Below are 18,285 nucleotides of genomic sequence, written 5' to 3' on the forward strand. Positions count from 1 at the left end.
AATAATTGTTTTAAGCTAACTTAACAATCTCCATTTCAATAGAACAATCTTTATGGTGATACGTTACCCACCTCTAGCGTTACGTGCAAGCCGGCTGCCTTGCGTCACCGCGCACGTTGCAACCCTAAACAGCTGTTCGAACCAGCTGTTCCGCACTGTTACGTCAAAATAAAGTAGTGAAAAGCTGCAAATTGCGTGCAAGTTAAATAAAAACTATTTCCTGGGGCGGAAAACGTGTTGCAAGTGGCTTTATTGACTGGCCCTGTGATTGTGGAACATGAGAGCACCGGCGGTGGGCGAAAGGTAGTGGCTGCCAAGCGGAGCAGCCCTTATCAGAGGAGCTAGGTTCCGAAGCGAACCCAGAAATAACGTGCCCCACAGGTAAACAGGGGTCATTCAAAATAGCCCCCGACCCCTGAAGTCCAGTGGCTCCCAAACTGTGTGGTCTATTCACCAAGATCCCCGTTCAAGTTCAAGCCGATCTTAACTTCGTATGCGATCGTTTTCACCACAGCCGAATACCCACCACACCTGACGGCGCGCACGCGCATCGATTCAAAAACCCACAAAAAGCGAAAACACTTCGCTGGAGCTGCTGAAGCCAAACGCAAGCAAACCGCGCTTCGCTGTCGCCTCGAAAATCGCCTGTAAATCGCGCGTTTCAAAATCCTGCGATCCTGCCAAAATATAAACAAAAAACCCATAATAATGCTGTTGACCTCTTAAATTCTGTGCCTGTGTCTCTATCGAAGCTTACAATTCTTACAAAAAAACCCAAGGAATTAAAACCCTTCCCCTCTAAAAACAACCTTTATTAGTAAAACTTCAAATATGGCCTGCTTGAGCACTTCCGGTCGCGTCGTTTGCGGTTCGCGTCGCCAGCAGACGCACAAGTTGCTATATCAACTGTTTGGATCCCGGCCAGGACTTACAAACCCTTCCCCATCGACAGGATTTAATCCACCCAAAGTTCAACAGCAGGCCATGCGACTCTTCCACGGATTAAGCTTCAGCATGGGCAAGGATTATCCCGATTTGCTGGTGAGTTCAATGTGACAAGCAGATTACACAGAAAACATATATGAAACGGATTCAAAACAATTCACTGAAAGACTTTTTTATTTATGTTGAGTTTTTGAGAATTTTCTTAATTTTATTTAAAGAATCGCTATTTTGTATAGCTCAAAATTTTTAAATTGGGTGTAAGCCCATTAAATACTATTAGTTTTGTGTTAGGTAAAATTTAAAAATATATTTTTTCTTTATTATTCAGAATGTCAACAATCTGTCTTCAAAATGGATTGTTCGGAATGGTATTAGCATACTTTTAGAAACCTCTAGGGTTTCAAATACTAGCACTATTTAGAATATAAAAATATTTATATAGGTCGTGCCAATATCCCATTTGTGATAAACAAAAGTAGAATTTATCAGAATCTTTACTTTCTCAAAAAGATATTGTTTCAATTCAATATTGAAATGGGCTTTTCTTCCAGTGCAGAGTGCATTGGCTGCGATTGTAGCAAAACCAAACCAACTCCTTGCCGCTAATGCGTCTGCGTGACTTTGGCTTTTGGCTATCCGCTTTTCTTTTCTTCGCCGTTCGCTGCAAAGCCAAAAAGAAAATGAAAGTGAAATTGGTCGCTGGTTGTTGGCCATTGCTTTTGTGCAAGTAGCGTGAAAAACAACTTGTTGCGCCCACAGTCGCTTCAATGTTGTTGTTGGCGGAAGCTGGCGCATTTATTTATTATTGTGCCTTGGCTTTTTTTTTACGATTTTGCCAAACGCCTCTGTTTTTCTTCGTTTCCATGTGTTTTTCCCTGCATTTTTGCAAGGTGAAGTTTTTCGTCTGCCTCTCTTTCTGGCCCGATAATTATGTCTCTTTCTGGTCTGTCTGCAGTTTGTCATTATTTTTATATCGTTGACAAGTCTTAGTGTTTTCCTTCCCTTCTTTTTGTTTTGAGTTATGCAATTTCGCCAGTTGCATATTGGGCTCTAGTTTATTGCTCGTATTTATGAATATTTATTGAGCTATTTGCAGCGCCAATAAACAGCTGATTCGGGAACAGTGCCCTTAAAACTGTGCTCTATTTTGCTCTAAAACTTTGACCTGCACCGTATACGTAATATTTTAAGTGGATTCAAACAAGCGAATCGATGTTTTCTTATCAGCTCGCGAAACACTATCAGCACTTTGTATTTCATTTGCTTTACTGCTTATTGGTAATACAGTCATTTTTTTGTATTTGCAGTTTTATAGCTTTGCAGAACTTTCGAACAAACTATATTACATTAATAAATAGCAAAATAAAATAAACTGTTTAAAACTAAAAAGCGTGCACTCTATTAAATTAGGCGATGGAAATCAAAACCTCTGCCATCTACTTTTTAATTTGTATGAATGACGCACTGAGAGCAACAAAAGGTCGTAAATAACCAAGCTCATTATATTTTTATGTAGATATTTGCTAGGCCATATTTCTTGGGTAGAACATCTCTAGGTTATGCTTCGAGAGCCTTTGTTGTCTGGCTAAAAACCCAGAAGGAAATGCAGGCAATTGTCTTATAATTCAATTTGCTAGTTAAGCACTTGCCTTCGGTTTAATTGCTTACTTACTTACGCCTTGACTAGGCATGTGTAGGCCACAATTAGTGCATCGGTTTCTCACATTTGCTATTTAGTTTATTGTTTTATGGCACGCCATTTAAGCCAACCCATTTAGTGAGCGGGTGGTTTTCAGGAGTACGACTTTGATTTAATTGCTTTAGCATTGCGAGTGCAATAAATTGAATGCAGTTTTGCATTGCCAATTTTGGCGGACATCCTAAACTAAAAAAACAATGTATATGTATTTATTTTATACAAAGTTTGGTCTGTTTTGGGTAAAATATAAAAAAGGTTAAGTGCTCGTTAATTCACTTTATTGCACACTTTTGACTCTTGTTAAAGCGCCCCTGATCCAAAAGGTTAGGCGTCTGTTTGTCTCCCGAAAAAATTTAATAACATAATTTGCTTAAGAGTTACCTTTTACTTCACGTTATCTGCAATGATTTTTAATTAGATAAATATGTTAAATATTAATCTTTTGCTCTTAATAAATAAATTTAATTGAAATAGCATTCAGAAATTCATTCAATAAATCCAATTCCATAAAATAGACTCAAATCTAAATAAATACACTTCGCCTAACCAAAGTGACCCAATCATTTTGGAAAAGTTAAAAATTGTGCATGCAGTTGTCGCTAGCACATTATTTATGCATTTTAGTTGTTTAAGACCTTTTTGTTGTTTCATTTCAAAGCCGAATAAAAATTCATTCAACGCCAAATTGGTTTTATGCCCAACTCACATCCACAAAGCGACGAAAACAAGCACCTGGAAACTGATACGTTCATCTATCATAGGTAAACAATAAACAAAACGCAAATAGAAAGCGCACGTCGCAGCCAAAACCAAAAACCAAAAAAAAAAACGCCAACTAATAATAGTCGGCAATAGCAGTCGTAGAAGAAATTCACTTTTAACGGTTTCTTTGACTTTCTTCTTCATTTCATTTGCCAAGCTGCCGAGCTCTCCATTGTTTTGGCCAAAAGAAACCAGCCAAAAAAAAGAGGTCCGCATCTCTATCTATATGCGCCACACGAATTTGGCAAGAAGCCGATTGGCCAGCTTTTAGTATTCGTTATCGTTGTCTCGAACTATTTTCCAAATCATTTTCGTATTTTCCTCTTGTTCCATGTTAAAGCCTTCCTTCATTTTTGTGTATTTATAAACTTTTCACTTTCATTGCAAATGCGTGAAATAAAAAGTCAAGAGCTTGCGTTTGGGCCAAGAGTTTTAACGCCAGCGTGTGAATTCGATGGGTTAATACTCTCAAGGTGGCGATTTTTCAATTAGATTAGAGAGTCCGTGAACAGTTAGATGGGATGATTCCCCGAAGTTGGATTGATTTCTGTCGATTCTCCGCTTTTGATCTGAGTTTGTGCTTAATTGAAATGAGAGGGTTTGGTCTCGTGAAAGTGAAACCGAATCTCGACCTGTTTTCATTGAAATTTTAGAAATTTCGGGCACGAACTTAATACTCGATAAGCTATGCCTTAGGCTATTTTAATAAACGTTGTTTTTAGGTATTGAATTTTTAATGGGAATAAATCAATTTTTTAAAAATTCCGTATACTAGGAAAATTGTTTCAATAATAGGAAATTGGTATTTTAAGTATTTTTGAGAATAATAAAAAAGACATTTAAAGAATTAAATTGTAAAGTATTGTTCCAATTCAGATATCTTAACAAGCATTCCTTTAAATCTTGTTTCACAATCAGTCATATTTTCTTCGTTAATCTCTTGTGAGAAAGCCATCAGTTGGACCATAAATATAATAAAGAAAGAGCAAAGCAAAAAGTAGCAAATATGCTGAGAGATACATCTGCCTTATGCACGAGATGGTCATATCGTAAATCTCCGTCTTTGTGGCTGTATCTTTATTTCTGCAAAACACTTTCACTGACCCAAGGTCCGAATTGGCCAGCCCTGCAAGAAGAAACCCAAAGACGCTCTCCGAATAATTCTCTATCAGCCCTAATATTATTTATGTTTAATGTGCACTTGATGGTGGCTTAATTGGCTTTTCGGAAATTGGATGTGGGCATGCCTAAGCGGATTGGGCTGACTTTCATTCAACCTGTCCCATACACCTGCAATGGTCTCTTTGATCGCTGGAGTTTGGCTTTGGTATTTTTCGGCCCGTACTTGCTGACCCAATTCCAGAAAGACGCATGCGTTTTGGTGTGTTGTCCTAAACTGGTTTCAGTTTCGGTGGTTTTCGGCCTTTCAGCATTTCCCTCTCTTTCGCGCCAAGACTTTTAACTGTTAACTGTTAATGATTTCGGCGTTGTTTTTCTTAACAACAAATTTTCGGATTTCGATTTGAAAGCCGAAAAAGAAGCGCCGCCGCTTGCACGGAAAAAAATATTTGAAAATATTGTCAGGAACAATAGAAAACATAACTTCACGAGGATCAACCACAGATTAATGCTCTAGACATTCGACTATTACAGCTTCCTACTATTTTTATTTAATTTCAAGGAGTTTTTACTTAAAACAAAAAAAAGATAATTAATTAATAAGTATTTGAATGCTTGTAACCACTTCGAGTTAAATGAGACTATAAATAACAGGAACAGAAGTGTTAATTTTGATCATTTTGATATTACTAACTCATCAAAATTATATAAGAAATTAAAATACCTTTCAGACCTGCCAATATCAATTGATATCGCATTTTTTTTCTGTGTACGAAGGGAACGGTGTTGGGCGGTGGAGCAAGTTTGGTTCGGATAGTTTTGACCACGTTGCATAACCCGGCCAAACCCATCGAGTCTGGCCAGTTGTCAGCCCCGCATTTCATCAATGTCGTTCAATGGTTTACTTGCCTGCCTCTTGGGCGTTCGCTTTACATTTTTGATGTTTTATCAGTGATTATCATAAATTTGACTATCTTCGGGCGCCGCGCATATATTTCCCACACTGATTGCCTCACTTGTCCAAAATGTTTGCTTACCATTCTGACTTCCAGTCTGGGCTCCATTATTTGGCCAAGGGTTTCACCTAATTAACATTGGAATTTGGTTAAATGTTTTCCACATTTAACGGCTGCGTATTTCGAAACCCCGTGTCCAGAAAATTAGATTTGCATTTATTGGCGGCACGCGTCGCATTTGCAGTTTACATTTCGGAATTTGTTTTTTTCCTGTCTGCGCTTTTTATGTAATTTTTTGGGCTGATTTACACCCAAACCCGCCAATGCAGGATAAACTTGAATTTTCAGGTTTTCCACTACTAACTGGTTTCCATTTTGTCTGCAAAAACATTTTGCTTTTCCTCGGCGAACCTTAATTTTGGTTGCATTTTAGAGCTTTTGCCTTTGACAGATTGTTATAATTACCAACTGCACACTGACACCTACGAAAATTATGGTAGGCAACCCATATTTTTCGCCTATGTAAAGATTTTACCGACTTTTCGGTATTTTACATTCGCTTGGATCTTGAGGCGTTTAAAAGCGCATTCGCCATTGCTTTGGCAGCGTTTAGAAACGCGCATGCGTTTTAGTCTTAAGTCGCCTTCGTAGTAAAATATCACGCAGCCGCCGCATTGGACAAGCACGCAATAATTTCAATTGTAAATCGCAGTTGCGCAATACCCAAAGTGACTGGGGAATTCCGTGTGATTCGATTGCTGATATATGACTGCGGAAAATGGGCAGCTAAACTGGATCGGAAATCAAGTTTATGCCAATTAATAAATGAAAAATCATTTTCAGTGCCTCCACTTTTGGGATGACAACTCAAGCCTATTAGCTCGGCAATGCAATAATGAGGCTATCATCCTGGATAATGTAATGTAATTACTTTTTTCTTTAATGTTCATTGACCGTTGATTTTTAGTTTGAGATTTGCAGGACTCTAAATTAGATGTCAATAAACTCAAAGGAAAACGAATGGCTTTAGCTTAATGGAAAATTATAGTTTAAGTATTATTTTCATCAACTCAAACGTATTTAACCTGTTGAAGTACTTTTTGGGATTCCCCCTTGTTGGTCCAATTGCTTTGTAGGCATTTACCAATTGTGTGGATGATTTGCAGACCTCAATTGGTCAATCGATTGCAGATGTCACAGTTTCTGATGAGCCTAGTTGCGATCGCAATGAAACCGTGACGCATTAAGGCATTTGCAATTGAGACATTAGCAAATAACGCAGGTCGATTATGATTATGCTTGTTTGGGGGTCCTCAGAAGCGTTCTCAATGCCGCAATGAGCACTTAGTCAAATACAAATTGCCCAGTTTAGAGGCAAACACTCGGGCACTTCGGCATTCATACTCACTTGAGTTTGGATGCCTGCGGTGCGGCTGAGTTGTTAACACGCATGTTAACCACTCGCCAGCGAACTCGGCTAATGAAGAAGCTCCCGCGGTTAAAATCGAACGGAGAAATTACCAAGCCAATCACTATTCCCCCTTTGAAACACCCCCCGACTCACCGATCAGGCCAACAAAGTGTTTGGTTATGTCAGCCATGGCAATACAACCGCACCGATGACAAAAAGGGAAAGTAAGTCCAAAGCCTCGTCTTCGCGGCCCTCAGTTGTTCACTTTCTTGGCCGTGTCTCTGTGTCCGCTTTTGGCCAATACCTTGCTTTTGGCCGCTTCCGCTACCAAAGGCCTGTCATGTTCGATCAAGGCAGCATTTCTTTTCGGCCCGCAAGAAAGAAGCAATTAAAATTTTTGGGAAGTGAATTGATTGGAGCAGCGGGTTTAGCTGCGAGAAGACGTTTCACACGAAAAAGAACGTAGTCTGCTATATTTTCTTAATTTGTTTAATGTAATAATTATAAGAATGGAATTTTTTTTAAAAGAAAATCATGAGCATACCTGCTGAATTTGATTATCTGATTGTGAAATTAAAAGTCAAGTTGAGTTTTTATAAATGGAATAAAAGTAAAATAATTTCTTAATAAACATACTCGATTAACTATTTAAATTCTTAAAAAGCTTCTGTTCTTACAGCGGAATAATTGGAAAGTAAATGTAAGTAATGTTCTCTTCGCTTCGTGGCGTAAGCATTAATTTGATAGCTTGATGATGATGACTATAATTGAATAATGTTTAGCATGTTTGGTTTTTAAATCACCGCTTCAGACACAGGTGCTAACAGTTTTTGTACTTACAACCGACCTCCATAAAAATAGCAACATGCAAAGGCAATTGTCGAGTTTCGCGTACTGTCATATTGAATAAAAATGGCTTATGATATACCAACTATGCCGCATACGAATTACCGTAAAAAAAACAGAGCGAATTTCGGGCCAAACAAGAGCAGAAATCACAACAATTGAGGAGGCTCAACACAATAAGTGAGTCGTAAAGCAATCAATAACCAATGCAAAATGTTGCAATTCCCCGTTTTGTTGGGCTTTCAATCAAAACTGACATCAATCAGTGTGAGTTTTGCCCGGCACTCAGAAATGTTTAAATACTTTCATCCGTCCATTGTCTTCATCTTCAGTTCCATCGATGGACTACGAGTGGGATGGGTGTTGGACTGAATTGGATGATGTCTGGAGAGGATTATGTCGTGGGAGCGCCCTGCGGCTAAAATTCCAGTTTTATTTGATTCGCTTTTGGCACTTGTCTTGTCGATATGTGCACACACTCCTCTAAATGCTGCAATTGCTTTGATCACTGCGCCCATTTCGAGTAATTTTTTCACAATTAAATTAATGACTCCGAAAACGCGCGTATTTAAATGAAAATTGGCAGAGGCGCCGCAGGCCACTAAGCAAATAAAAGTAAATTATATGCCACATTGTTGCCGAAGAGTTCATTATTATTATTTCCTTTTGAATCGATGTGAAAGTTGGCTTGCCAATTGTTGCGGCTCCTCTTTTGTGGCATTGCATGTGGGCCAAAAGGAGGTTGAACTGGCTAACTGCGAGTGTTGGATTGCGCCAGGCTAATTGCGGCTTAGCCTTATCAACTGATGCACGATAATCATGAAACCTGAACTTGAATAGCTTATTTTTTAGCAATGTTACATTTACATTTTATTTTAAATTCAAATCAGACATTTAACCAATTTCATTCAATAGATTGAACTGCGGATAGTATTGTGTTTCTTAGTTTATTAATCTACCTATTTATTCGTATTCAGCCTTTAATTACTTTCGATTTATTACAAATATAATCCATTGTTTAATTAAGATCTATCTATTTCTAGATATTTAATCATTTACTTCCATGATTACACAATAAACCGAGTTGTAAAAACTAAGTCAAAGTCCTCGGTTCATCTTCAGCAGCCAAGTGCAACGAAAGAGGCTACTTCCTATATATTTATTCGAGTGCTTCTGTTTTTGGTTTTGTGCACGCAATAAGCTTGCAAAACTCAAATGTTAATTCGCACAGGGAAATTTACCGAAAACCGAGATCCAATAGAGCCCCAGAATGAAACGTAGAGCATTGACCTGGCCTTTTATTGAGCATTTGATCCATGGCAAAGGCTAGTGGCCAACGGCAGGCAGTTCATTGGGTTGAGAGACACTAAAAATCCGTTCGGCTTTCGTGGGCACCTGTAAAAACCATTTAACAGTGCTTAAAAGTCATTCAACGTATGCGGCCAAGTCGAAATAGCCACAATTAAATGCATTTCTGCACGTTCCACTGAAGAAATGGAAATGTGGCTTTTGTCTCTTTCATTTTCATTTTTTGGCCTTTGCAAATATTATCAACTAATTTTAATTTGGCGCACATATTGAAAATGAAAGTTACCGCGACTCGAATTTAATTGGATTTCTTCCGGCTGCTGTTGTAAAATGTGTGATGCGTCGAATGTCGATTTTGTAATAAGCTCCCGAACGGTTCGCTTTCTACTCGCCAAAAGCTAAGTCCATACCGATGTTTATGACACATATTAAATATGAAACTGGGTCATTACAAGCTCTTTTCAATGGTCAACAATTTGTTTGGGTATTTTACGATGCTCTGGGCTCCCCCAAAAGCCAAAACCGAACCAGTTTGGCATCCAAAGCCCACACCTGTAGTCCCCAAAGATGATGATTGTGATGACGATCGTTTGCCAAGGGCGGTTAATGATGGTCACTGGCCCAAGTCAGGATCCCATGGTTACAAGTGGGTCAACGCTTGGTCCGCAATCACACACATTCAAAAGCCAAATATTTATGCGTGAAAATGTGTTGCCTCCGTTCGGTGACAGCTGGCAACATCGAATTTACATGTTATCATGCCAACATGTGTGGCGGCTTCTATTGACAGACTGAGTGGCTGACTGGTTGATTGGTTGATTGGTTGACTAGCGGACAGGCTGCACAATCAGCAAACAAATGCAAACATTGCATAATGGCCGAAAATGCTCGTAAAAAACAAATCAAAAAGCCGCGCACAGAAAAAAAATTGGTATATTTGATTAGTTTTATCTTCTATTTTCAGCATCCAATCTAAATCAGATATTCAAAAAAGTTGTATTAATATTTTGAGCATCTTAGTTTAAAATATAAAAACCTGTTAAACATATCGAACATGAGCTCGAAACTATCTGCATTAAAAAATTCCAATTTAACCATTGATATTTATCCGTTTTTCTGTGTGGAAAATGGGACTACATTTGCGGTGGCAACTTGTTTTGCCCGACAATTTAGCGGCGCGTGTTGCTCGCTTTTGTCTCCACAACAAAAGGATTTGTGGCTTTAACAATTCAAATTTGGCGACAAGGTCAAGAGTCGCGCGAGGGCTTCAACAATCGACTTCAATTAGTTGGCCATTTACGGCGGTTATAGCCCAAAGCTTCTACTGAGCCGCCTGCAATTTTCCAGTTATTAACTTTTCGGCAAAACAGAAATTCCGGCGGCGGGCAAGGCGAAACTTGTTAGTTGTAATTGAAAGTTGTTAAGTGACTTGTTCGCTCCTTCATTATTCACACTTTGTTAGTAATTGCTGCATTTATCCGAAATCGCTAACCGTTCTACCTTAATTTTCCAACCCCCAGCAAAGCAGCCACAAATGCAGCCACAATCTGGAGTACTCCCAATGCTCCACGACGAATAAAAGACAACACAGCTCGGTCCACACACAACAGCCAGCTGGTCCAGTGAGGGAGTTCCAGATCGATCCCTACATCATACTCGACGATGACCTCAAGTACTTCTACGACGATGTGAGATATGTAAGTTGGCAGTCATAGAATAATGCACTTAAGCTCAAAATATTAAACAGAAATCACTTTATTATTTCAATTTTTATACTTTCTTTTTAATAAAGTAAAGAAATAAATAAATAAATCCCTTAATCATTTTAACGACGTTTAAATTTATATTTATAAACCAATTTCAAATCTGTTAAAAGGGAAATAAAGAATAAATGGTCGTATTAAACTGAGTATCCCTTGTAAAACTTTATTTAAACTTTTATTGCTTAAGAGCCTGAACGGAAATAAACAAATCATGTCAAACCACAAAAACTAATAACACGAATAAATGTTTGTGAGAAATTTTAACCAACATGTTAGGGGACGTCATTCAGATGGTTTTTTCCTCCAATGGGGGTTTTTTTTTCTCGCGTCCCAGAACACAAATATTTGCTAATTTAGAGCAAAGTCTAACCAAAACGACAACAATAAGCCTGTCTAATTTTGTTACCCCTTTCTTAACAATGTTTTAGCTGCTGAAATCCGGAACATCCCAGCCAGAGTTGGACACCATTGCCAGCTATTATTTCGATGGCCAGGGAAAGGCGCTGCGACCCATGGTCACTATGCTGATGGCCAAGGCGATAAACTATCACCTGAACAACGAGTCACAGTGAGTTTTTAGGGGATAATTGCACGAAAAACGGGATAATGAGAGCATTTAATAGTATTTAATAGTATTTATTGTATTATATAACAAAGTGAGACTCTTAAAACTTAATTGAATCCCATAACGCATATAAGCGTCATTAATAAAAGCCACTTAAACTCAAATCAAAAGCAGTTTCAGGAGCAATTGAGTTTAAGAGATGTTTTAAATAAAACACTTTGGAAAGCCATTATATAGCAGAGATATAAAAATGGGTATCAATTGCCAATAAGTATATTTTTCTCTGTGCAGCCTAGTGCAAATGATTAGCACGGCTTTGCGAAATGTGCGCATTTCGGGCAAATTAAAACAACATACTCGTACACCTGCACATATGTAGGTGTAGTGTTTTGCCTGGATCCTAAATCATATTTTTCTATCGCCTTGACAGCCAATTAGTACACAAACAACGACAGATCGCCCTCTTTTCGGAGATGGTACACTCGGCCAGTTTGGTTCACGACGATGTCATCGATCAGTCGGACTTCCGACGCGGCAAGCCCAGCGTGAATGCTCTATGGAACCATAAAAAGGTAAAGATCGGATCCGCGATGATATGTTTATGTGGCATCATCGGTGCCACCGACGTTTGCCAAAGCCAAACAAACCAAGCCAAACACGCGCCCCGAGTCGCTCGGCAACCAAAACAGCAATCATTCAGCTCCCAAAGTCTGACTTTGACATCAATTTGTTGCGTATTTCGATTCGAAGTGTTTATTGACTTTGTCAACATCTATCTTGCATCATTTGAAAGGCCTCAAAATCGGATGGCGATGCCTCTACATTCAATTCAATAATACATATCTCAATATACAAATCTCGAAATTGCAGTTTCCCTTTGGGCATGTCTTCAATGCATAAATTAATCCAAACTCATAGGCTTGAAGCTGCTTTATTTCTCATCAATTTAATAAAACATATCCCAAAGTTGCAGTTTCCCTTTCGTCATGCCTTCAAATTGAAATGCATAATTAATCCAATCAAATTTTCACAAGTCAAAGAAGCGGTAATCTCTTGTCTTTGATTGTATCGCCACTCGTCTTAGTCATATGTCGGCTAAATCTTTTTGTCTTTATACCATCTTGCTGTTGGCTTTTAGCTGTTAACTGTTGCAACACATAACTGTCTTCCAGTGAATGTGTTGCTCGATCTTTTGTACGACGGCTTGTTTCTGACCATGTCTCATCGCTTTTACAGGTCACAATGGCTGGTGATTATATCTTATCGATTGCCTCGATTATGATAGCTCGTCTGCGCAGCGATGATGTTACGATCGTGCTGAGTCAGGTAAGAAAACTTGGTCATCGCAAGAATATGACAAAGAAAATACATACAAATATATTTACACAACATTATTAACTTTCAAGAAATTTACTAAGTTGGTGGCAATTCAATTCGAGCTTAACCTTTAAGGTTTTACTACCAAATCAAAACCTATTTGATCACCTTACTAAAATAACTTGTTCTGTTTAAAACTATCAAAAAACCTCAGAGTTTTTTGCACCCACCACCGAAAACAAACAATTGTACAACTTACCAAGTTCCTTGCACATTTTATGTTGCTAGTTAATTGCCAAGGCAAACAAATAAAAACTGCGACCACAAAAAATCCCGGATTCAGAAGAAATATCTTTGTACATAGGAACAGAACTATAGATGTTTGTTTGTTTGAGAAAGTACGTAATCGAATCGGGTGCCAAATCTCACACCATTGCTGGGCAAACAGCAGGGAACCTTTGTCTTTTAGTTATGAAAGTTGCTCATTCCGTTGGTGAGAAACAACTTCCTGGCCTGAAAACCAGTCCCCAATTTTAATGGGGCACAAATCATTGGGAATGCAACTTCCTGCGTCCCTGGAAGTTGAGTTCCCCAAGGTTTGCCCTTCGCCAGAGTTCGTGAAACTCTAAAGCGGCATTCACTTTTCATGCGTCGGATATTTTTGCATCCGTGTCCTTGTAGTTTGCCCAGGTGTAAAGCGACATTCCGCAGAAATATTTCATAGCTTTTTGCCATGCCTCACGTAGTTTCTTTCAATTTCGAATTAGTCACACCTGCCAATTTCACTTTCGGTGGTGATGGAGAGTGAAACTAGATCTGTTGGCCTGGAAACCAAAACCAAGGTGGCTCGGAATCTAAATCTCCCAAATCCACAGCTTCTCTGCATATTTACACAATCGAGCGGCGGGCCAAGTTAATAGCCAAAGCAAACACAATAAACTTGCCTACGTTTTTGGGTTACACACTTGCCTTTTTCCCAATTCGCAAAAAACATGCGTAACACCTGAAGATGGACCCCAAAAGGTGCGGCCCAGACACTTATCGTGTATCTATCGCATAATGTTGGTCATTAGCATTCCAGGCATTTTGGCCCCAGCTAAATGAAACTTTCTTTGCGATCATGAGGTCATTCGTCTTAAAACTAGTTCTTAGACCATTTCCAACTGGTATCCAATATTTATTTAAGTTTCTCTGACCCGCGAGATATATAGGAAAAAGAACTTGTTTAAGCAGAAGCATTTTTTTTTCAAAATAGGTGTATGAATGTAGTTTGGTATTGGAAGGAATGCTACTTTACTCGGGAACTAAAGATAAAAAGGGATTTGTGCACCCCCTTTTTGTAGTACCTTCCTTTTTACAGACTAAAGCTTTCTAACTCAAAGTTCTAAAACGTTAGTGAGTTAATTAATCAAACAAAACGGATACCAAAAACCACATCTTCGTGTTTTTCCCGATATTAGCTTGTTTCGTTCTCCTACTACAATCTACAATCTTCTGCATATATTTTGTTAGATTTATCATATTAAATATGCTGTGCACGTGCCTGAATAAATTCAACGGCTTCTAAGACGTTGGATGGCATCAATAAAATGGGTAGAATGTCCGCCCGGCTTTTTGATCAAGTAAATTTATGACATTCTCTGAGTTTTGGCCTCAACTAGACAGCTAAGGCTTTTTACGCCCTTGGAAAGACCAGACATTATTATACAATTGAAATTGTACTTTTAGTTATTTTTATAAACAAACTCTGTGATCAAAAGTCGGAAGTTTGGAATTTAAAAAGAAAATTCCCATATAAGTGTCTAGCAAAGTTGTTTCGAGGCTAAATCATACAATTTTTCCACAAATTGCACTTTATTCCGCGGCCTACTGCATTTGCTCTCATTTAGCTGCTTAAAAGGCAGCATTGTGTTAATTTATATGGCTCCAAATGCTGTTGTTAGCTTGGCCAAGATGTTGGAGCTCACGCACTTGTAGTTTGGTTTTTTTTTCAGTGTTAATTAACATTGAAAGTCCACCAGTGGTCAGTGGAATTCGGTGTGGCTTTTTGGCCAGAAACTATTGGCCAGTTATGGCCGACTCACCTTGAGCTCCTTGGACACAACCGCCATTTTTACGCGCCCACGACTGTTTGCCCAAGATTTTGACAACTGCCTGTGAGTTTTTTGGCCAAGTCAATGAAAATGCCTATTTGAAGGCGAATCGAAGGGCGTGCCCAACAATGGGTGAGCAAACAGAAAAGCCGATAGCCAAAGTATTCGGCTTATAGAGATCTGAATGAAATTTTGTTTGCTAGATTTATTTGGCACAATTGTGTTTGCCATTTGCATTTGAGGTTTCAGCCAAGCGGAAGTTACATACACACGAGCGAATCAATGTTTTTATACACAGACTTTGACCGAAATTTATAATTTTTAAAAATGCAATATTGATATTCTTCGAGTGGGAAACGCAAGCCGAGAACAATTGAACCCATTACCATAACCTTAACCGCCTGCAGTGACATATTTATGACCCATTGTCCGTAATCTCTTGCAGATCTTGACCGATTTGGTCCAAGGCGAGTTCATGCAGCTGGGCTCAAGGGAAACGGAGAACGAGCGATTCGCCCATTACCTGACCAAGACATACAGGAAGACCGCTTCGCTGATCGCCAATGCACTGAAAGCGGTGAGTGTTCATTATCATCATGCAACAGTCGTGCAGATGACACTTATTGAGCGGACTTAATTCGGCAATTAGTTTGCACGCAGTCTCGCGTCATTGTTCTCAATCCCCGCCTGACTTTGAACCCCCTATTAATCCTCTGTCCTCCTGCTGCAGACCGCCGTGATCGCCCAGGCCGATGACAACGTGGCCGAAGTGGCCTTCCAGTACGGACGTAATATCGGTTTGGCCTTTCAGCTGGTCGACGACATGCTGGACTTTGTCTCCTCCACCGAGCAGATGGGCAAGCCGACGGCGGCGGATCTGAAACTGGGATTGGCCACCGCCCCCGTTCTCTTTGCATGCGAAAAGGTAAGTTAGAGTCTGGGAATTCCCGTGACACTTCCTCATTGGCTTGCCAATGGATGAAAGCAGTGTTGATGCATATATAAACGCAAAGCTAGCATTTACTAATAAGAACCCGCACTTACTAAATCTAATTCGAACTAGAATTTGTATAAAACTTTGACTTTTTAATCAATGGTATGTTGAAATCATTTTAAATCTCCAACGGATGGGAGTAAAAATATATCGTAGCATACTTTTAGAAAGCAACTTTAAACCTCTTGAAATACCTGCCATGGAATACGAAAAAAAAAGTATATTTTTCTGATTTGGAGACCATATTTTCTTGCATTTTTTTACTGTGTATAAATATGCTAGATTGTGATGTTTCTTTGTCCAGACATCTGTTTGCATTGCATCCAAAGTACCCTGCAATAATGATGAATTGATGGTGTCGGCGGTGAAGGTGTGATGATGTCATGTGGGTGGGTGGTTGGCTAGCTAGATGCACGGATGATCCAAAGCGTCTGTTACTTAGTTGCCAGCGATTACCAATGCCCATTTGCTATGCATTCCGCGAGCTGCGCACGCGTGCAGTGCGTTCAAAGCTGTTCCATAGCTGCAAAACTTGCATAACTTAAATACTTTTCTTTCTCTTCACTTTTGCAGTACCCCGAGCTGAATCCCATGGTGATGCGGCGCTTCAGCGAGCCCGGCGACGTGGAGCGTGCCTTCGAGCTGGTGCACAAGTCACACGGTCTGGAGCAGACGCGCTTCCTGGCCAAGAAGCACTGCAACGAGGCGATACGGCTGGCTCAGGAGCTCACGGAGTCGCCCTACCAGAAGGGCCTCCAGGTGGTCGCCGACTTAGTCATCAACCGCATGAAGTAGAGCCATGCACCCTAACATAAATCATACACGTAATGCAATAATAATAGTGTTATGTAGGCCACACTTGATGTTTCGGTTAAGTTCTGTTCAGCCAGCGGGCTAAATTTGTAAACAAGATTTATTATTTAGTTTTTAGGCATTTGTTGTTGACACTGTAAATAATTGCATAAACAAACCTAATCAACTCACTTAATCGGCAACGTTCGCTGTACATAATAACGAGATGTTCCATGAACTTTTAACAATTTTTATATGCAATGTTTTTCGAAAAATGTATTTTTACATAGAGAGCGAAATATGAGCGAAAGGCCAACACTAAGTAAACAAAACAAACTGTACAAATGTTTCTTCAAAATAAAAGAAATTGGAAAGGAACTCAGAAATAGGCAAAAAGATAATAAGAAAAATTCTGAATAAAAGGGAAAATGTTTATTAGTCAATGCAACAAGAACAACCAGTGTGGAAAACGATATTTATAATACGAAGCATGAATAACAAAAAAGATTTATTTTATATTAATTTCTTATTTAGGGCATTTCATGCCTAAATGGTTCAATGGTAATTGATTTGCACACTTCGAAACCCCTTCCGACCGCACAAATATGTAATTTAAAATGGAAAGCCTATAATTTAGTTGGATTAAATAAAATATTTTGAACCATTCGCGCATGAAATGCATAATATATAATATGTTCTATAAGAAATTTTATGAGGATTGTACATGAAACAATGCTGCCCAGTCTTAATTTTAAATCATTTCTTCTCCGCCTCTAATGCAATAGTAATTTATAAAACATTTAACACAAAATCGAAAAGCAAACCCCCATTTCGGAATGCCTTAAAAAATCTGTTTAATTTAAGTTCTTATTTTAATTTATAAGCACAACCTCAATTAAGTCAGTCATCGAACTTTTTTTTGTGTATAGTGTGGACGAAACACTATTGGGCTCCTTTACAGCCTGCTCTACACTGAGAAATAAACAACATATTCTGACCACTTAATCAATTCAAATGGGTGCTGATTGCGATTCACCCACAGGTTATAGAGTGCGAACGATAAAATGATGATAATGTTGATATTGATACTTGTAATTACGATATTTGTATACTTAAAGAGATGAATAAAAATTCGATTTTGTAAAACAAAAATAACATGCGATTAATATTTTTTGAGTGAAGGAACAATTAAATGCTAAATAAATAATATAAAAGTGGAAAATTCTGACATTCTGAATTCCACACATTCCTTAAAGCGGATAACTGCCTGTAACTATGCAACATATTAACCAACAACAAGGACAACAAAGACCATGACGACCTAGTGAAATAGATTTGGACATGGCTAAAGTGCTTTATATTGCGACGGGCATGGCTGATATCGAAACTGGAGCAAACAAATAAATTTGGTAGTGTGTTTTGGCCGTAACAAGCGAAATGGCTGGCTGCCACATGGGGCGTATGAGCAACTTAGACTTTCAAGAGCTTTTCATTTTAAAACATCAACAAGTTTCGGATTAAATTGCACGCAATGCTGCAGCAGACTTAACTTTTCGTTTTAATAAAACAAAACATCACGAATCGGGTTAAGTTAAGGCAGCCATGGCACAATTCTGGGCAACACAAAGTAAATATATTTTATGTCCAGGCAGACGTTTAGCTAAGTGGAGCAGCCAAACAGCGTGTCTAACAGGCAAAATATTTAAATGGCCAAA

At 38.8% G+C, this 18,285-nt stretch overlaps 1 protein-coding gene across 1 annotated transcript; it reads left to right on the plus strand.

The window, feature by feature from the left end:
- The first annotated feature begins 153 nt into the window (after window positions 1-153).
- On the plus strand, window positions 154-17,722 carry LOC108040725 (all trans-polyprenyl-diphosphate synthase PDSS1). Its single transcript, XM_017118305.2, has 8 exons — window positions 154-1,041; window positions 10,567-10,743; window positions 11,238-11,377; window positions 11,805-11,946; window positions 12,611-12,700; window positions 15,230-15,361; window positions 15,515-15,709; window positions 16,352-17,722. The coding sequence occupies exons 1-8, from the start codon at window positions 832-834 to the stop codon at window positions 16,571-16,573; spliced, it is 1,308 nt and encodes a 435-aa protein (XP_016973794.1). The 5' UTR covers window positions 154-831; the 3' UTR covers window positions 16,574-17,722.
- The last annotated feature ends 563 nt before the right edge of the window (window positions 17,723-18,285 follow it).

Source organism: Drosophila rhopaloa, unplaced genomic scaffold, assembly GCF_018152115.1.
Source record: "Drosophila rhopaloa isolate 14029-0021.01 unplaced genomic scaffold, ASM1815211v1 contig_167, whole genome shotgun sequence".
In the NCBI taxonomy this organism is placed as follows: domain Eukaryota; kingdom Metazoa; phylum Arthropoda; class Insecta; order Diptera; family Drosophilidae; genus Drosophila; species Drosophila rhopaloa.